The sequence below is a fragment of the Mycetomoellerius zeteki genome, unplaced genomic scaffold (genome assembly GCF_001594055.1).
Source record: "Mycetomoellerius zeteki isolate Tzet28-1 unplaced genomic scaffold, Tzet1.0 scaffold145, whole genome shotgun sequence".
Classification (NCBI taxonomy): Eukaryota; Metazoa; Arthropoda; class Insecta; order Hymenoptera; family Formicidae; genus Mycetomoellerius; species Mycetomoellerius zeteki.
In genome coordinates this window covers 1473772-1491608 of record NW_017256393.1, presented here as the reverse complement: position 1 = coordinate 1491608, position 17837 = coordinate 1473772, and the positions used below count along the sequence as shown (strand labels likewise).

General features: G+C 32.5%; 3 protein-coding genes and 1 pseudogene across 3 annotated transcripts; 3 read left to right on the top strand and 1 right to left on the bottom strand.

The window, feature by feature from the left end:
* Nucleotides 1-2214: 2214 nt before the first annotated feature.
* LOC108732085 (heat shock 70 kDa protein cognate 4-like) lies at nt 2215-5607 on the bottom strand (annotated as a pseudogene).
* Nucleotides 5608-6570: 963 nt separating this feature from the next.
* On the top strand, nt 6571-9783 carry LOC108732029 (zinc finger BED domain-containing protein 4). Its single transcript, XM_018462627.1, has 4 exons — nt 6571-7309; nt 7632-8069; nt 8326-8856; nt 8938-9783. The coding sequence occupies exons 1-4, from the start codon at nt 6820-6822 to the stop codon at nt 9543-9545; spliced, it is 2067 nt and encodes a 688-aa protein (XP_018318129.1). The 5' UTR covers nt 6571-6819; the 3' UTR covers nt 9546-9783.
* Nucleotides 9784-10802: 1019 nt separating this feature from the next.
* Membrin (Golgi SNAP receptor complex member 2) lies at nt 10803-11922 on the top strand. Its single transcript, XM_018462628.1, has 2 exons — nt 10803-11075; nt 11146-11922. Exons 1-2 carry the CDS (start codon nt 10936-10938, stop codon nt 11642-11644), a joined length of 639 nt encoding a protein of 212 aa, XP_018318130.1. The 5' UTR covers nt 10803-10935; the 3' UTR covers nt 11645-11922.
* Nucleotides 11923-13232: 1310 nt separating this feature from the next.
* Nucleotides 13233-16774, top strand: LOC108732028 (ESF1 homolog). Its single transcript, XM_018462626.1, has 8 exons — nt 13233-14255; nt 14332-14510; nt 14709-14816; nt 14890-15090; nt 15186-15405; nt 15493-16283; nt 16359-16473; nt 16754-16774. The coding sequence occupies exons 1-7, from the start codon at nt 13580-13582 to the stop codon at nt 16470-16472; spliced, it is 2289 nt and encodes a 762-aa protein (XP_018318128.1). The 5' UTR covers nt 13233-13579; the 3' UTR covers nt 16473; nt 16754-16774.
* Nucleotides 16775-17837: the final 1063 nt, after the last annotated feature.

Below are 17837 nucleotides of genomic sequence, written 5' to 3'. Positions count from 1 at the left end.
TCAGCAGGCAAATATACGTCAGAAATAATTATTATTCGTACTTGTGTTGCAAAAGAAAAAGTCAAATTGTGTTGGTCAGTGTTAGAGAACTTTCCGATTTTTCTATGTAAATATAATTTTTTAAATCTTATGATTTATCATAACATTCGTCAGTTAAAATTTAGATAGTCTTTAAAAATATATTAATATTAATTTAATATAATCACGTGTACAGAGACGAAGAGTTATATACATTGTAAACATATAGATTACATACATTACAAACGAAGTATAAATAGTTACTAAAAAATATAGTTATTAAAATCACAATATTTTTCATACTTTGATAGTTGCGAAATTATTATATCAATCTATATCCTTGTACATGTTTCATTCTTAATTGAACGAATTTCTATATTTGATAATTTTTCTTAACTTAGTGATGATTTAATAATGATCTTAAATAATTTTTTATTAACTTCAATTTACTAAAACTTTTTTTATATGAAGCTACTTTAATTAAAAATACTCTTCCTGCTATACCTCTAAGTTCGAATATGATTTGGTTAAAAAATAATCATGAATTAGTTTTTAAAAATTTTAAATAGAAGAGCTGATTCTATATTTGTATCAAGTAGACTGTAAACTAAAATCACCATTAGTAACGAATTAAAATATGTTGGAAATTATATTGCCATTATTGCGTTCTTTTTGTGTAGAAGAGTTTCACTGTAATGATCACCGATGTAAACGGAACGTTTTGAGTAGCACGCGTTAGTCATCGTATATCTCTTGTTATTAGATTATTTTATGTTGTAAATCATGTCAGAGTTTCTTTCACTTTTGTATTTCTGATTATTACACGTTCTCTAATGGATTCCCCTGTTTTGTGCATCACTAACGGGCGGCTATTACATGACGTGTGATGTGACCATCATATGTGATTTATGAAACATATTAAAGAAATACAGTCGTGCCGCGATCGAGATTCCTGGCACCGCAAACGCAGGTGGAAAGACGCTCGCTTGTGCTCTAGTATCCTCTATTTTTAGTACGTAACGGTACCGAAAGAGTTACATGTACACACACAAATGTGATAACGAGAAATTTTAAAGTTTATCCCTACATGCAAGCGAATCATAAATAATTAATATTATATAAAAGTGAACGTGTGAACAAATATTTGAAAACGCAATGCTAGGAACAATCATGCATCATAAAATATCAAAAATATAATGTTTCCATTATATTTTTATGATATTTTAATGCAATTTATAATCTAAAGTGATAAATATTAATATTAATAATCAAAATGTAATAATATAAATAATTAAATTTTGATTATAAAATATTAAAATTTAATTGCGAATATTGCCATTTGAGAGAAATTAAAAACTACTATAATACAAAATTTATAAATTTAAATATTTTTAAAAATTCAATGGAACACTGATGATCGATATTAATGTCACAAATTTGTGCTTTATTAATAGTCGGTAATGTTACAATTTTGCGCTTGACTGGTGATTGGTAATACCGCAATTTCGTGCTTGATTCATAAATTAAAAAATCATCACCGAATTAGTTTCTCGTACTATCGACAAGATCCCTGGTCATATTGTCCTCTATTAAACGTGATCTCAGAGACAGGTGTTAATAATTAAAGAAGAAGAGTCGACAAGATCTCGTCATTGACGAAATGCTATATAGCTAATTGCGTAATATTCATAGCTTGTCATATTCAACATTAGTATTCAACACCGCGCAGCTCCATGCGGTGACAAGGATTCAATTTTAGAATTGGAAAGAAATGAGAAACAAGTTGAACCTCGGTTAAGATTTAACTGTGAGTTGTGGAACTGGACCTAAGTAATGTAAGTACACTACTTATTTTATTAAAAGTTATATAAAGTTAGTACATTTCGAATTTTCAATAAATAGCAATTGGAGCAATTAAATAAATTTATTTTGCAGTTCATCAAAGCGATCATTTATACTTATATAATAATCTTCTTTCACTTTTATCAACCTGAGAATCCAGATGCGCAATTCAACGCTAAACGGAGCATTATTGAGGTAAAAAGATTTTTTATCTTACCACAATAATGTTCTGTTTAGCGTTTAACAAACTTATCACTATATAATACAATACAATCACATTAATACAATTCGTATTGAAAAATAAAGACTTATTTTTACAAAAGGTCAAATAAACATGTTAACGATAGTGTTGAATAAAACAAAATTAAATGATACAAAATGTAGTATATTTAATAAAAGAAAAATAGTTCGCCAATTCATTTAATCAACTTTCTCGATAATTGGTCCATCACCAGGATTGGATTCTGCTCCGCTAGCATCAGGAAAATCACCAGACGCTCCGCCACTTTGATACAGTTTTGTAACGATAGGATTACATATGGCTTCCAATTCCTTTTGCTTGTCAACGAATTTTTCCTAATCTAGACGATGACTTCATTGCACTTAAAAAGAATTTTCTTCTTATCGGACGTATCGATCTTATCTTTAATTGTGTTCTCCATCACATTCTTTATATTGGAGCAGCATAACTCGAGAGCATTTTTGGCGGAAATCCTCTCCCGCTGTTACTCGTCCTCTGATTGGTACTTTTCACCTTCGTTTACCGTCCTCTCTATGTCTTCTTTCGACAAGCGACTCTTGTCATTCGCAATCGTGACGTTATTTTCCTTGTCCGTAGATTTCTCGACCGTAGAGACGTCTGCAAAACAAAATACAGAAATTTGAGATATAGAAAACGTTATTTAAATTATAATGTTATTTAAATTGTAATATTATAACGATTAATCGAACAATAAATATGAAGTAGCTATAAAATAGCTTCAGAATTTTTGTATCCTGGTGGAGCCATCGACTAGAACAATGCTGTAAACTTGAATCTTGTTCACTTTCGCGTCCCTAAGCGCTTTTCTCCACGAGTTCGAGAGAGTTCTGCTCCTAAACAGATCAGCGTAGAGCTCCTCGTACCTAAGTCTGATGACCAACGGGCGACATATAAAAATCGATACTCTCAAACAATAAATCAATCTCGATGCTTGCCTGTGTCAACGAGCTCAACATTTTCCTCGCCTTTTCGCATTGTGCGAGCAATCCTATGTACATTTCACCGACAGTTACCTAACATTTCTTAATATCTCACGCACATACATAAATTTTTATAGAAGAGCGTTGTAATTAGACATCCAAGTCTAATTTTAAAACCTCCATGTTGTTTGTTCGTGTAACCTACTAGTCTGTGGACTACAATTTTGTAAGTATAGATTACAAAACTTTTATATCGAACAAATGTTATGATATTTTGACAGCTCTGACACCATATTGTGTTAAAAAATGATAAAGATTTACAATCTCCTTTAGGTGACCAGCTCGTTTTTATTTGAGATCAAAAAAATAATTTTCATGAATTTTTTAAAGAAAAACAATTATAGCTATCAATTTGAAGTTCGTACACACATTTTATTTATACTTTAAGAAATATCCATGAATTTTTATAAGTGAAAATAATAAAAAAATGAGTGAGATTAACAAGATGAATACTTCAAAATCCAATTTTTACCAAATTGCTGTCACTGTAGGGAGGGTCCTGTTAGCACACATCCCGATAGTACACATTCACTTACATCGGCTGGTGCCTAATAGTTTTTCACTGCTTTGCTGATATTTTAAATTTGTCAATCAGCGATGTGCTATCAGAACCCTTTCACTGTACAACCAAAGTGAGTCTGAAATAAAAAAAACCAAATTAATTTATAATTGGTAATGTCAATTAATTGTTAAACTTATGAAATTTAAAAAAAATTAAAATGGTTTTAAAAAAATGTTCTTTTTTGTACCTTTTTTCAATTAAATATGTAAAAATTTATTAATTTTTTTAGATTTAGTGTATGTAGAAAATAATTATAATTTATGTGCTAAGAGCATAAGTCAATGCGTTGAGCCATTTTCTTTCTACAGTAACAGCAAGATTGAAAAATAACTTTTCAAGAAAAACGCATTTAAAATTTTCATTAGAGAATATTTCTGTTTTATTTTATACTTACAATAGGTTTTCTGTAATCACTGATTCTTGGACCATAAAAGAGCTCTTTATCTTTGTGAATATCATTGGATTATGGATAATGTTATCCATTACATCGGTACTTTTAGGCCATTCTTTCGATGTGTGATACATTGAATTTAATTGTTGTCTATCGTGTCAGCGCTTTACATTTGAGATCTATTCGAATTCCTATTACTTAAAAAAAAATTGAATAATTTTCATTGAATATACCAGATGCCAACAATGTTGCAATTTCAATTGTTCTTGAATCACAATGGAGGATTTTGGCGTTGAATATCACAACTTTCACACATACTCATCCATGTACATGTATATGCATAACATGAAAACATCTGCTAATCTAAATCTGTACATTTTACAATAATAGAGTCCAGGTATATTATAATATAATATACACCGGCCAAGTTCGAACCTGGCAAAATCTTACCTTGGAACCGAATCGTTCAAACTGCTACAACTCCGATAATTTTCAAGATATCATTCAAATTTTCTGAGAAATATTCTTTAATAGTTATTTGAAAAAATGTAACGAAGGTCAATTTTTTACTCCAAAAACGAGCGGGTCCCCTTAAAAGCGAACATTTTATAAAAATAATAAAAATACCTTCACAAGTATCGTCCTGCTTTTCATCTCGTGTAAGTCGCTGAATACCGCACAGACGCACTCCGTTCCGGTCGAGTATACGATACACACTGTTTCGGGACACACCGAACGAACGAGCTATATGGCGCACGCTCTTTCCGCTATTTTCATACGCTTGCAGGATTTTCTCCTCGGTGCAAAAACGCATTTGTACACCGTATGAAAGTGATCGAGTTATGAACACTGATCCTGTTTCTCGTAAACGTTGGATACAGTTTTGAATAACTCTGTTACTGGGATGATGTTTGCGTTCGGGAAATCGTTCCGCGTAGAGACGGCCAGCTGCATAACCGTTTCCTCCGCATGCACCGTATGTGATAATCATGTCAATGTATTCATCAGCACTATACGACATCATGTTTTCGTAATAAATATAATTCTGGAACACACACACCTCAAGAACACTGAACGAACTGGGCAGACTGGGCTTGGAATCATAACATTCATAACCACAAGTTTCTATATATTAAGGGTGCCTTTTCATCTAGCGAAATTTTCGTTGCGAATGATTTTTAGCGAATAATTCGCCGCCCGCGAATAGTTTATGACCCTTTTTACACCATTAAATCGGTTAGTACGCGTATCAAATTGATGCGGATTAATATTTTATATGTCCTTATTTACACCGATCTGCCTCAGAATGGGTCAAGTTAGGTGACATGATATCTTCACTGCTTTTCAAGATGTAAAACTAGACATTAGAGTTCTGATGATGAACCACTTACTCGTGGCGGACGCGTCTCGACTCGGGTGTTGTAGCTACTGGCTACGTTTACACCGTGCGCTTAGTCCGCGACCTAGGCTGCGTTTCATTATTCACTGTCAGTACTGGCAGCATTGCACATGCCATTCCAAAATATATCGCAGTAAACTTCCAATATACTTTTGCGTTTATAAGACGTCATAAATTTTTGCGTCACTTCCTATTTCTATTACTGCGACTGGCGAGGTCAGGTAATCGCAGTAAAAAGATGGCGAAATTCAACGAAATGGGAAATCAGGAAAAAATTTGTTTTTTAGATGTCGAAACGAATAATGTCAAAAAGTTATGACATATTAATATGACATATTAATGAATAAAGTAGATGCAGAAATAGCACGCCAAGATATGAATATGATTAATAATTTCAAATTTTATCAAAATTTAAAAAATTATTTATTTCTACACAGTCCTACCAAGTACTACTAAATCCGTTTCGTTATGCAATGTAACGTCATAAAAGTACTATTAGTAATTTCAAAACGCTTCTGCAGTACTACTTTATGACGTCATATTGTCAGTACTGACAGTGAATAACGAAACGCAGCCCTATACGATAGATGTCTTTGTTTAACTTACTTTGTACAAGTTCATGCTTGCTGCGTCCAATGTGAATTATGCTGGTTCTACATTAGTTGCATAACGTCGCAAGCGTTGCGGTCCAATCAACATCAATCTAGCTTGATTCTGATTGGACCACAACACTTGCGACACGCTTACGACGCTGCGCTGCGACTAAAGCTGGTTCTACATTGATCTCATCGCAGCGTCGCAAGCGTGTTGCAAGCGTTGCAGTCCAATCAGAGTCGAGCTAGCTTGATGTTGATTGGACCGCAACGCTTGCGACGCTACGATGCGACTAATTAGAATCAGCTTAATGTAGAACCAGCTTTAGGCATAAAGCAGTAAAGCCGCTTACAGCGTGTGAGCGAGCAAATCGAACGCAGCCTTCGTGTACCAAACCTCGTAAGGTAATGCCCACGTTTTTGTGGTTCTTTTCCATACTATTCGTGGATTAGACAAAGACGAATAATTAGCTTTTATTGTTCATCCTTATCTTACCAATGTGCATCACTGGTCACAAGCGTATGCAAGTGTATGCTATGGAATCAGCCACATTCGACTGTGATTGAACAATATCTTACAGTTTTAAAGCTCATTGCACCCAAATATTGTGTTTCATAGGATCATTCAGAACTTAAGCGCTTATAATTATCATTTTGTTGTTTATTAAATGTAAAACAAGGAAGTGCCGAAAGCATTCCACCGAACGCGTCCGTGATGTGATTGTATAAATACCGTGAAAAGATTTACATTTTAATGATTACGAATTAAATTATGAATACAATGGCACAAAGAAAATCCAACGTATGGAATTTTTTTAAAATATGTAGTGACGATGAAAGAAAAGCTGACTGTATTCTTTGTGAAACTACATCACGAAAGCAAATTGTAAGAGGAAAATCGCGTAAATTATTCTCTACTAAACCATTATGGAATCATTTGAAAAGTAAACATCCGTTAATAATGAAAACCTTTGATGGAGAAATAAATGTCAGTGAGAATATCAAAATTGAAATAGATGACTATCCAATTTCTGACCCTTTATCCACAACAATGACTTCAAAATCTTGTGATTCCTTATCTACAACAATGACCTCAGAACCTTGTGAGAACTTTGTGTCAGAAACTTGTGTTTTTTTCCAAGAGAAAGATTCCAAAAGTTTTTTATCCTGTGAGACACAGCCTACTTTACAATGTATAATTAAGGAAGAAGAAATGTGGTCTTTGGATGATTCAAGATCAATCAATATATCTAAAAGAATAGGTATGTTTTATTTTTATATTTATTTTAAAGGCTCTCTCTGTATTTCATATAAATGAATATTTACGCTATTTTGTAAGTAATGTCAAGTCAAAGTATAAGCATTGTAAGAATTATCAAATCAAAATAGTATTCTTTTTGAGTAATATAGATTTATAAAATTAATATTATCATTGTTATTATAATACAAATATGTGTGATCACATACATTCATTTAATGAAAGGAATTTTTTCTTTATTATTACTTTACTTTGATTTAGCAATGCCTGTACTTGCAATATAAATTTGTTATATTTTTCGATTGTTTATTTTTGTTACATTTTAGGCGAAATGATAGCCCTTGATGCTGAAGCATTCACATTAGTTGAACGAAAAGGCTTTGAAAGGTTAATAAAATATTTGGCACCGCAGTATCCTCTACCTTGCAGAACATATTTTTCTGACAAAATTATACCACAGTTGCACGAAACTTTGAAAACACGTATTTGTAAAAAATTAGCTACTGCAACATACATATCGTTCTGTACTAATATTTGGACTTGTTCAGCAAACAACGAGGCATTCATAAGTTTAACAGCTCACTTTATACGAAGTGATGATATGGAGAGAGAAACATATGTTCTCAGTGTGAAACACTTTCCTGATAGCCATGGTGTTAATATAGATCAGATATTAAATGATATAATGGAAGAATGGCATATAAGTTCTAATCAAATTCACCTGATTTTAAGAGATAACGCCTCTAATATGATTGTTGGAAGTAGTATGTATTACTTAATATTAATAAGTTTATATTGGATGCATTCAATACTACAACCGCTCACTGAACATTCAATGAGCTCGTGCATCTGGTCTATATTTTTGGATTTAATGGAATATGCCAATTAGATGCAAGAACTCACTGAGCACTCGTGAGCGACTGTAATACTGAATGCACCCGTTGAAGAATATACTTTTTAAGTAACTTAGTTATTTTTTATTTTAAATTATCAACATTAATTATGTTGTATATCTTACAGGTATGTTAGGAGAGAATATAGGATGTGTTATTCATACTTTACAACTTGTAATTCATGATTGCATTTTTAAAAATCAAAAATTTATTGAAATTTTAAGAAAATGTCGGAAAATTGTTGAACATTTTAATCATTCTTCACTCGCTTACTCGAAACTCAGTAGTATCCAGAAAATTTTGAAGTTGCCAAATCATAAATTAATCTATGATGATACAACACGATGGAATTCTACATTTTATATGTTGTCAAGTCTTCATGAACAACGACAAGCGATAACTGCATATGCTGCGGATAGAGATATATCAACCCTTACAGCTATGCAATGGAGTATAGTAGAAAACGTTTTACATGTTCTTCAACCATTTGAAGAAATAACTAAAATATTAAGTTCTGATTGTGAGACAATTGGATACGTTATTCCAGCAATTGTTATTCTACATTCGTATCTTTCAAAACGACAAAAGGATGCTGGAATAGTAATGTTGAAGGAAGAACTCAAGAAAGCAATGGAAGAACGATTTTTCAATTCTACAGGTATTATTGTAATATGTTCATTACTTCAATGTTATTTTTTTTTCTTTAAAATAAATGAATCAATTTTTTATCGTTATATAGGATTCAAGGATCGAAAATGTTTTGTACTAGCTACCGTTTTAGATCCAAGATTTAAAACGAAGTTTTTATCAGATGAAAATAAGGTCAAACAATGGATTATTACCGAATTGCTTGAAATAAATAATACAGTCATCGAAAATGATAAAACCAATACGCAGAGTCATGATAGCCGTTTCCAAAAACAAGATATCAGTGAATCACATGATGATATCTGGAAGTGCTTCGATGACATAATAAACAATTCAAAATCAGATAATGATAACAATTTTGAGGATTCATCAAGCGAGACGTTTAACAGACAATCGAGTGATAGAACTGAGAAAATTGCAATTTACAATGCTGAATTAACAAAATATCTGTCGCTACCTCTATCACCGAGAAACGAAGATCCCTTAATATGGTGGAAAACTCATATTTTAGAATATCCTAATCTCAAAACTTTGGTTTTGAAATACTTGAGTGCTCCACCATCTTCTGTGCATTCAGAAAGACTTTTTAACGCAGGAAAATTAGTTTATTCTGATAATCGAAATAAATTGTCACCGAAAAATGCTGAAATATTATTGTTTATCATGAAAAATTTATTAATATTAAACTTTAATTATTGAGGAATACTAGGGTGACCAATGTTACGTCCAGGACGTTTTTCCAGGACATGTTTTTTTTTTTTTTTTTTTTTTTTTTTTTTTTTTTTTAAGCATTCAATACAATAATCTCAGATTATTGTGAAATTTTCCAACGCATGCATAATAACATAGTGAAGTAGCATACAGACATATGATTTGGAAGAACTTGGCATTGTTATATCCCTCACAGGAATAAAATAGGAAATATGAAAGGAAGTATTAAAAGATATTGTACAAATTTTTATAAAATAAGTAATATAATGAGTTTACTGATTCTTTGTGTGTATTTGCCGACTTATTATATCAATACCAACATTTGTTGCTAAAGGTAAGGAAAAGTACAGAAAACTTTATCAGTATTTTGGAAACTACAAAATTACAAAAATGTGCTGATTATTGAATATTTATAAGTACAGCTAAATCTACTAAGAATATTTGACAGAGGATCTATTATATTTTATGGAATTATTAGAATTATATTCTATGGATTACTAGAAATATAACAAAATTTCCTACTTAAATAATGTAATAGCAGAATGACTGTAAAAACTTAGCAAAATCTGTTGTTTCGTACTACTAACATAAAATATTTTAAGGGTGTATGTATGTATACCAATTGCATACGAGCCAATCAGCGCTAGAAAAAAAATAAGAAAAACTGCACAGAAATCGTTATGATTGGCAGTGGGCAATTGCAACAGTGTGCAAATGACTCCCTATTTTAAGATACTTACGGTAACTAAATTTAATTATAACTAATTATTAGAGTTGGTTTATAATAGACCGTAATCTGTTAACTTTTTTCATAATCTATAAGAATTGACCAATCATAGTCGAGTATTCTCCTCTCATTCGACTGTGATTGGTCAATTCTTACAGATTACGGAAAAAGTTAACAGATTATGGCCTATTATAAACCAATCCTAACCCCAGATCTACAATAAGGTTTTAAGTCTTAAGCCATAAGAAATGGGCGAATCACAGTCGATTATTCCCCTCGGATTCGACTGTAATTGGTAAATTTCTTACGGCTTAAGGCTTAAAATACCTATTGTAGATCCGGACTTACCCATTAGGTGCATCCAAAAGCACCGAGCGCTTAGTGAGCTCTTATACCTGTTTGGTCTATATTTTAGGATCTAACGGTATATGCCAATTAGATGAAAGAGCTCAGGGAGCGGTTGCGCATCTGGACGCACCCACTGTATCGACTCTGTAAATTTCATGTTCCATGGTTAGTACACGTCATTGGTCGTTGCTGATGTGATCCAATGTGATCGTACTTCGTAAATTTTTACTTGCGAAACGCGAATTTGAGATTATTTGGAGACGAATTGACGTTAGCAACCAAAATCTTTTTTGTGCAATCAAAATGGAGGCGTTGTATCACCAAACCAATAAATTAATACAAGAAACGCAGCACATTTTCTCACAGCTCGAGAGAAAGACATCCGACACGGATCTGCAGGAAGTGAGGCAAACTATCGAGGACAAAATCACTCTTATCAACAGGTAGTTAGTCAGTCATGATATTGTTTGAAAATTGTTATTGCTTACCACTAAATTTGAATGATTTGATCAGTAATTGCGAACGACTCGACATGCTATGCCTCAAGGGTCCAATGTCGCAAAGGCAGAACAACAGAATGAGAGTGGATCAGCTCAAGTATGACAGTCGTCATCTCAGCGCTGCCTTGAACTCGTGGTACAACCGTGTGATGCGGCAACAGAGGGAGGAGGCAGAGAGAGAGGCTTTACTGGCCAGGAAATTTACCACTAATGACCATGTGGACATCTTCATCGATCACACTGTGCAGCATAATAACAGCTTGCATAATGCCGTCCATGGTATAGATGACCTACTGCACCAAGGCAGCAATGTTCTGGATAACTTGAAATCTCAAAGAATAACGTTAAAGGGAGCCCACAAACGTTTGATAGACATTGGTAATACTTTGGGTCTTTCCAACACTACTATGAGGCTCATAGAGCAACGAGCTAAGCAAGATGGATTTATTTTAGTTGCCGGTATGACCTTTACTTGTATAGTAATTCTCTTGGTGATAATTTACCTTACTTAGACATTCCAAAGATTAGTAAGATGTATCTGCGATTAATTGTAATTGATTGCGCCTTTTATATAGGATATCCCATTTTAATGTCCCACCTCAAATAACTTTTTTGTTTTTGATCTTGGAGAAAAAAATGTTTCAGACAAAAGTTGTATGTCCTCTTTGAGGGAGACATAAGGTGGTATCATTAGTTTGACCTTGAATAATTGCTTGGAGGTCATGTGGAGGTCACCTCAATACCATACAATTTTTGTCTGAAACATTTTTTTCTCTAAGATCAAAAATAAAAAAGTTATTTGGGGTGGGACATTAAAATGGGACATCTTATATATATTTGTTAGTTTTCATCACAATTGCTATCAATGCTTATGAAAGAGATAATAATATTTGCAACTATTTAATATTATTTACTCTAGTATCAATTTACTGTAAGCTGTAAGAATATTATATGTATGTAAGTACCAAATGACCATAAATGAAATTTTTTTAATGTTATTTACTGTATTTATGCTAAGGTACAACATATTTGTATTTTTTATTGTAAAACCAGTGTGGGTAGTATTTATTATACATTTATATTTAGTAATGATTGTTGAAGTTTTCTCGAATGTTGTATTAATAAAGTTATTCATATTTTTAATGGAAAAATATGAAAAGATTCTAATAATGCTATCTAATAATTATAAGGATATAATTCATATATAAGTAATATACATTGATCTACAGATATTAGCTGTATATACAAAAAGTATTTTGTTATTTCATCTTTTATTGGGCACATTCAGCAGACTCAACAGTTGAGTGAGCGCTCGCTGCTATTGATGTATTCTTCTAGATCTAAAATTCTGATTGGATGAACTAAAAGAATACATCAATAATAGCAAGCACTCATTCAACTGTTGAGTCCGCTGAATGCGCTCATTGATTCCTTTTGGTAGCTTCTTTAGCTCCAAATATTTATTATAAAATGTATAATCCTGTATTTTCCTCATTTTTTTCAGAATTTATCTTTTTTCTTGTTAAAATCTAAGAATTTTATCATGTTATAAAATGCAGATGGTGTAAAAGTGAGGACGATTTTTTTTTTTTTTTTAATATCTCGAGTGAGGGAAATTAGACGCCTTCTATCCTATCCTTTGGATAATATGGCGCAAAGACACTATATCAATTCATAATATATACTGTCAATCAAACTCGTAAACAGAGTCACTTTTTTTCTTATTATATAGCAATTTTAAACCTCGTACAATTCGCAACGGCCTTAAGCCTTTCAACTTTTTTCACAACAGCTCTTTAACCCCGGATCTACAATAGGATTTTAAGCCATAAAAAATGGGCGAATCACAGTCGATTATTCCCCTCGGATTCGACTACAATTGGTCAGTTTCTTACGGCTTAAGCTGGAAACACAATAGACACAGGCAATAGGCAACAGGGAATAACGAGCCGTCCAATCAGAGCTCTGGAGTATAAATTCGATATTATATCCCAGAGCTGTGATTGGACGGCTCGTTATTCCCTGTTACCTGTGCCTATTGCCTATGTCTATTGTGTTTAAGCTTTAAGTCTTAAAACACCTATTGTAGATCCGGACCAAAGCCTTCCAACAATACGACACAATAAAATTTTGAATAGAACTTCTTTTAATCACAGATGGAGCCATTTTCGGCTTCCTAAATGCGAAAAATCGCGTATATGAGTGCAGGTGGGATTGAAATTGAACATGGATCCACAGATCACGTGTATTAATCGCACCGAGCAGCAAACCATCTGACGACCCAATCGTCATATAACCTCAAAGAGAGGTTGAGAAGGTGCACAACTCCCATCAAACTACTCCACAAAAAAAATTTTTATATATTACAACGCTTCTACATATAAAATTTTGGAATTGAATTACTACGTCTGTATAGTTTGATAGAGCGACTAACAAAATCAATAATAATGGACGAAATGCTGAAAGATGCGCGTTTCGCGCATATTGCGAGAGATCCAAAGTTTCGTCGCATTCCCAAAGCTGAGAGGAAAGTAAAGATTGATCGTCGATTTAAGGGTATGTTTAAGGATGAAAAGTTTACCGTGAAGTATACCATTGATAAGCGCGGTAGACCTGTTAATCAAACCACCACCGAAGATCTTAGAAAATATTATGATCTGTCGAGTAGCGAAGATGAAGATGCATCTGTATCATCTGCAAGCAAGAAAAATGATGAGAAAAAAGTGAAGGCTATCGAGGAGGACAGAAAGGATAAGAAAAAGATTGTGAAGGAAATCGAATTAAAAACTGAAAAAGATTCCTCAGACAAAAGGAACAAAGATGAGAAGAACAAAAGTGATTGTTTGTTGAGTCAGAAAAATTTTTCTGAACTGAAAACAAAAGAGGACTCTCCTGATGAAGATGAATCTTCAGATAGTGACACTGAATCTGTCCAAAAAGAATTTTCTCAAGCAGAGCTAGATGAAAATAATAAACAGCTTCATAAAACGACGAAAAATAAAAATGGTAGACTTACGAATGAAATTAAAGAGAAACTGAGGGATCTTACTGTAAATTATGCTAGAGGTGAAGGTGTCTTGTTAAGTGACAGTTCTTCAGAAGAAGAATCATCCGAAGCTAGTGGTAAAATATTATTTATTATATCTTATACACGTATCCTGATCATATTTAAATAATTGCAGAAATAAATCTTTTTTAGATGCCGAGGAAGAGATTGAGCATAACTGGGGTGAACTAGACAAAGATGCTGAAACAACGGATGAGATCACACGTCGATTAGCTATTTGTAATATGGATTGGGATAGAATACATGCTGTAGATTTAATGATTTTGTTAAACTCATTCTTACCCAGTAGTGGATTCATCCATTCAGTTACGGTAATGACTAAAATAATAATTAATAACATTACATAAATATATTAATGTTTTTCTATTTTTATATATTTGTATATATTTCTATATATTTTATATATTTGATTAGATATATATTTAATATTGCAAAAAATTATAATATGTAGCCATTGTAATTAATAATTATATTAATATAATCATATTGGATATATTTACTTATTTCAGATTTATCCATCAGAATTTGGTCTGCAGCGAATGAAAGAAGAAGAAATTAATGGACCATCAGAGCTGAAAAACGAAGCTATTAGAAGTGAAGATGAAATTGAAGATGATGTATGAAATAATAATTTTCTATGTTTTTACAGTGTTTTCTTTTCTTATTATATTGATGTCTTTCTTTTCTTAGAATGAAGAAGGTTCGAAATATCACATGGAAAAGTTGAGACAATACCAATTGAACCGATTGAGATACTATTATGCTGTTGCCGAATTTGATTCTGCAGAAACAGCAAACAAAGTATACACGGAATGTGACGGCATTGAGTATGAATCGACTGCAACTAGATTAGACCTTAGATTTATACCAGATGATATGATATTTGATCAGGTATCTCTTAAAATCATATATTATACATGTTACATCAAAAGTTTATTGAAGTATTAAGAAGCATACAAGTTTCATGTACGAAATGTTTGTTAAAGGAACCTAAAGAGGAATGTACTGAGATACCGGAACCGGTCAAGTATCAACCACGACAGTTTACGACAACAGCATTGCAGCAAGTTAAAGTCGAGTTAACATGGGATGAAACAAATCCAGATAGGCAAGAGTTTACGCAGAAACTGAATTCAGGAAAACTACAGGATATTGATGAAAACGATCTACAGACATATTTGGCAAGTGGTAGCGAGGATGACTCAGGTATCATGCTATTTTATTTTGTATATATTGTTATTTTATGTCAAATTTAAATCTACATACATTTTTATTATATTATTTTTTTTTCAGATACAGAAGAAAAGAAAGACATAACTGAGAAAACAAATGATAATTCAGAGAAAGAATCAGAAGCAAATAATGATCTAATCGGAAAGTACAAATCTTTACTTAAGACTATTGAAGAAGAAGAAGAGACAAAGAAAAACAAAGATGTAGAATTAGAATTCTCATGGGGTTTAGACACCAAAGAAAAGGCCGAAAAGTTAGTCAAAGGAAAAATGAAAAATAAGGAAGAACTTACACCTTTTGAACAATATCTAGAGAAACGCAAAGAGAAAAGGAAAGCTAAGAGAGAAGAAAGGAAAAAGCTTAAAGAAGAAAGTCAGAAAAGCGATTCGGAAGATTCTGTGCCATCTGATGTAGATATGAATGATAAATATTTTACGGACGAATTAAAGAATAATAAATTATCCCATAAAAAAGGAATGAAAGATAACGAAGCTGGTGTCGATTCATCGAATGAGCAGGAAAATAGTCGACATGAAGCTGAATTGGAGTTACTTCTGATGGATCAAGACGAAGACGGTAAAAAGCATTTCAACATGAAACAGATTGAAGAAAATGCAACTATGTCGAAATCCAAACGAAAACGTCTTAATAAAAAGAAGAATGTGGAAGAGGAAGCGAAAGAAGATAATTTCGAAGTTAATGTTAAGGATTCAAGGTTTACTGCTTTGTTTACGTCACATCATTTCAATATTGATCCTGCGGATCCGCATTATAGGAAGACAAAGGGTACGGAAGCGTTAATTACTGAGAAATTGAAGAGAAGAGCTGAAAACGAAGCACACACAGAAAACGTAAGTAAAAGAACATTTTATAATTAACAGCGATTTATGTATTCTTTCCTTTAATGCATATCGGAACTTCTTTAGGACAAACAATTTAAAAAGCCAAAAACAAATGAAAAATTGCCATCAGAATTACAAGCTCTAGTTAAATCTGTTAAGAAAAAAACACAAAATATCACACAGCCAATAAAAGGATAAGGTAATTATATTATCTTTGTATTAATTATAACAGTTAATAAAAAAACTATATTTTATATATTAATAAAGGAATTATATTTTTATTTTAAGAGATAATTCTTTTTTATTTTACAATTTGTGTTATAAAGTATAGCATTTCATTTTTGCAATATTTATTTAAAAATAAATTGTTATGGTAATACTGTTATTATAATTGCTACTAACAAATAATAAATTAACTAAAACTGTATGTAAAAATTATATATAATATTTTTATAAATATATAATGTATATACACACAGAGTGTCCCGAATTTAAATGGTCAAACTTCAAGAGTGCGTAGGAAATCGATAAACTAAGAAAAGAAATCCCATAATTAGAGGTATACTCGTTTCCGCTTCATTTTGGAGAAAATCTAAAAAAAAATAAAACAATTCATTTTTGTACTTATTCATTACTTATTTATTTACACTTATTTATTCATGTTGTCACTTTCTTAGGGGCTGCGCACAATGAAGGAATAGGCGCAGCCCCTTAGTGTAGATATTGTTCAAATTATTAGCCTCTTGCAACAATGGGTGCATCCAGAAATATGATCCCTCACTGAGCGTTCAGTGAGCTCTTGCATCTGATTGGCTGGCATATTCCATTAGATCTAAAAATATAGACCAAACAGGTAGGGGCGGAATCCATAGAACCCATTGCTTAAAGCTGGTTCTACATTGATCGCATCGCAGCGTCGCAAGCGTTGCAGTCCAATCAGAGTCGAGCTAGCTTGACGTTGATTGGACCGCAACGCTTGCAACACTTCGATGCGACTAATGTAAAACCAGCTCAAGATTCAAGACGGTCTTAAGCTAGTGCATGAACCAATCAGAGAACCGTATTAGCATCTTAAGACATTGTTTGAGATTAAGATCGGACTATGGATTCCAGCTAAGAACTCGTGCTTCTGGATGCATCTAATGCAAACATTGCATCTAGTAGACAGCTTGTGTTGCAGCCAAACACTGATCGATGATATTTGTGCACTGCAGCCACAATTCGGTCTCTCAATTGTTCTCTTGAGTTAACTGGCAACAAATAAATAATTTTCTGCTTCAGGGCTTCTCACACAAAGAAATCCACAATTTTTTACTTGCAAATTTTTTCTTGACGGGTATTGATTGAAAATGATTCTATTTCTTGCAGCATATTAAAGAGATATTAGAATGACCAATTATCGACATTACAGTTATATAAAAATCTCCGAATTGACTGAACGGAATCAAAAATCCTTTCACAAGATTAAAGTAAATGTAAATTTAGGAGGTGGTGCAGTGTACTTTATATTAAAATCGAAAAAAAGTTAAGTAAGTTTTTAACTTTTTTTCGATTTTAGTATAA

What these genes read in the sequence shown, in the direction of transcription:
- LOC108732029 (XM_018462627.1), top strand. Translation starts at nt 6,820, where the DNA reads ATGAATACAATGGCACAAAGAAAATCCAACGTATGGAATTTTTTTAAA. An exon ending in CAATATATCTAAAAGAATAG is followed by an intron (nt 7,310 to 7,631) that starts GTATGTTTTATT and finishes GTTACATTTTAG; the next exon opens with GCGAAATGATAGCCCTTGAT. An exon ending in ACGATTTTTCAATTCTACAG is followed by an intron (nt 8,857 to 8,937) that starts GTATTATTGTAA and finishes ATCGTTATATAG; the next exon opens with GATTCAAGGATCGAAAATGT.
- Membrin (XM_018462628.1), top strand. Translation starts at nt 10,936, where the DNA reads ATGGAGGCGTTGTATCACCAAACCAATAAATTAATACAAGAAACGCAG. An exon ending in AAAATCACTCTTATCAACAG is followed by an intron (nt 11,076 to 11,145) that starts GTAGTTAGTCAG and finishes TGATTTGATCAG; the next exon opens with TAATTGCGAACGACTCGACA.
- LOC108732028 (XM_018462626.1), top strand. Translation starts at nt 13,580, where the DNA reads ATGGACGAAATGCTGAAAGATGCGCGTTTCGCGCATATTGCGAGAGAT. An exon ending in AGAATCATCCGAAGCTAGTG is followed by an intron (nt 14,256 to 14,331) that starts GTAAAATATTAT and finishes AATCTTTTTTAG; the next exon opens with ATGCCGAGGAAGAGATTGAG. An exon ending in ATGATATGATATTTGATCAG is followed by an intron (nt 15,091 to 15,185) that starts GTATCTCTTAAA and finishes TGTTTGTTAAAG; the next exon opens with GAACCTAAAGAGGAATGTAC.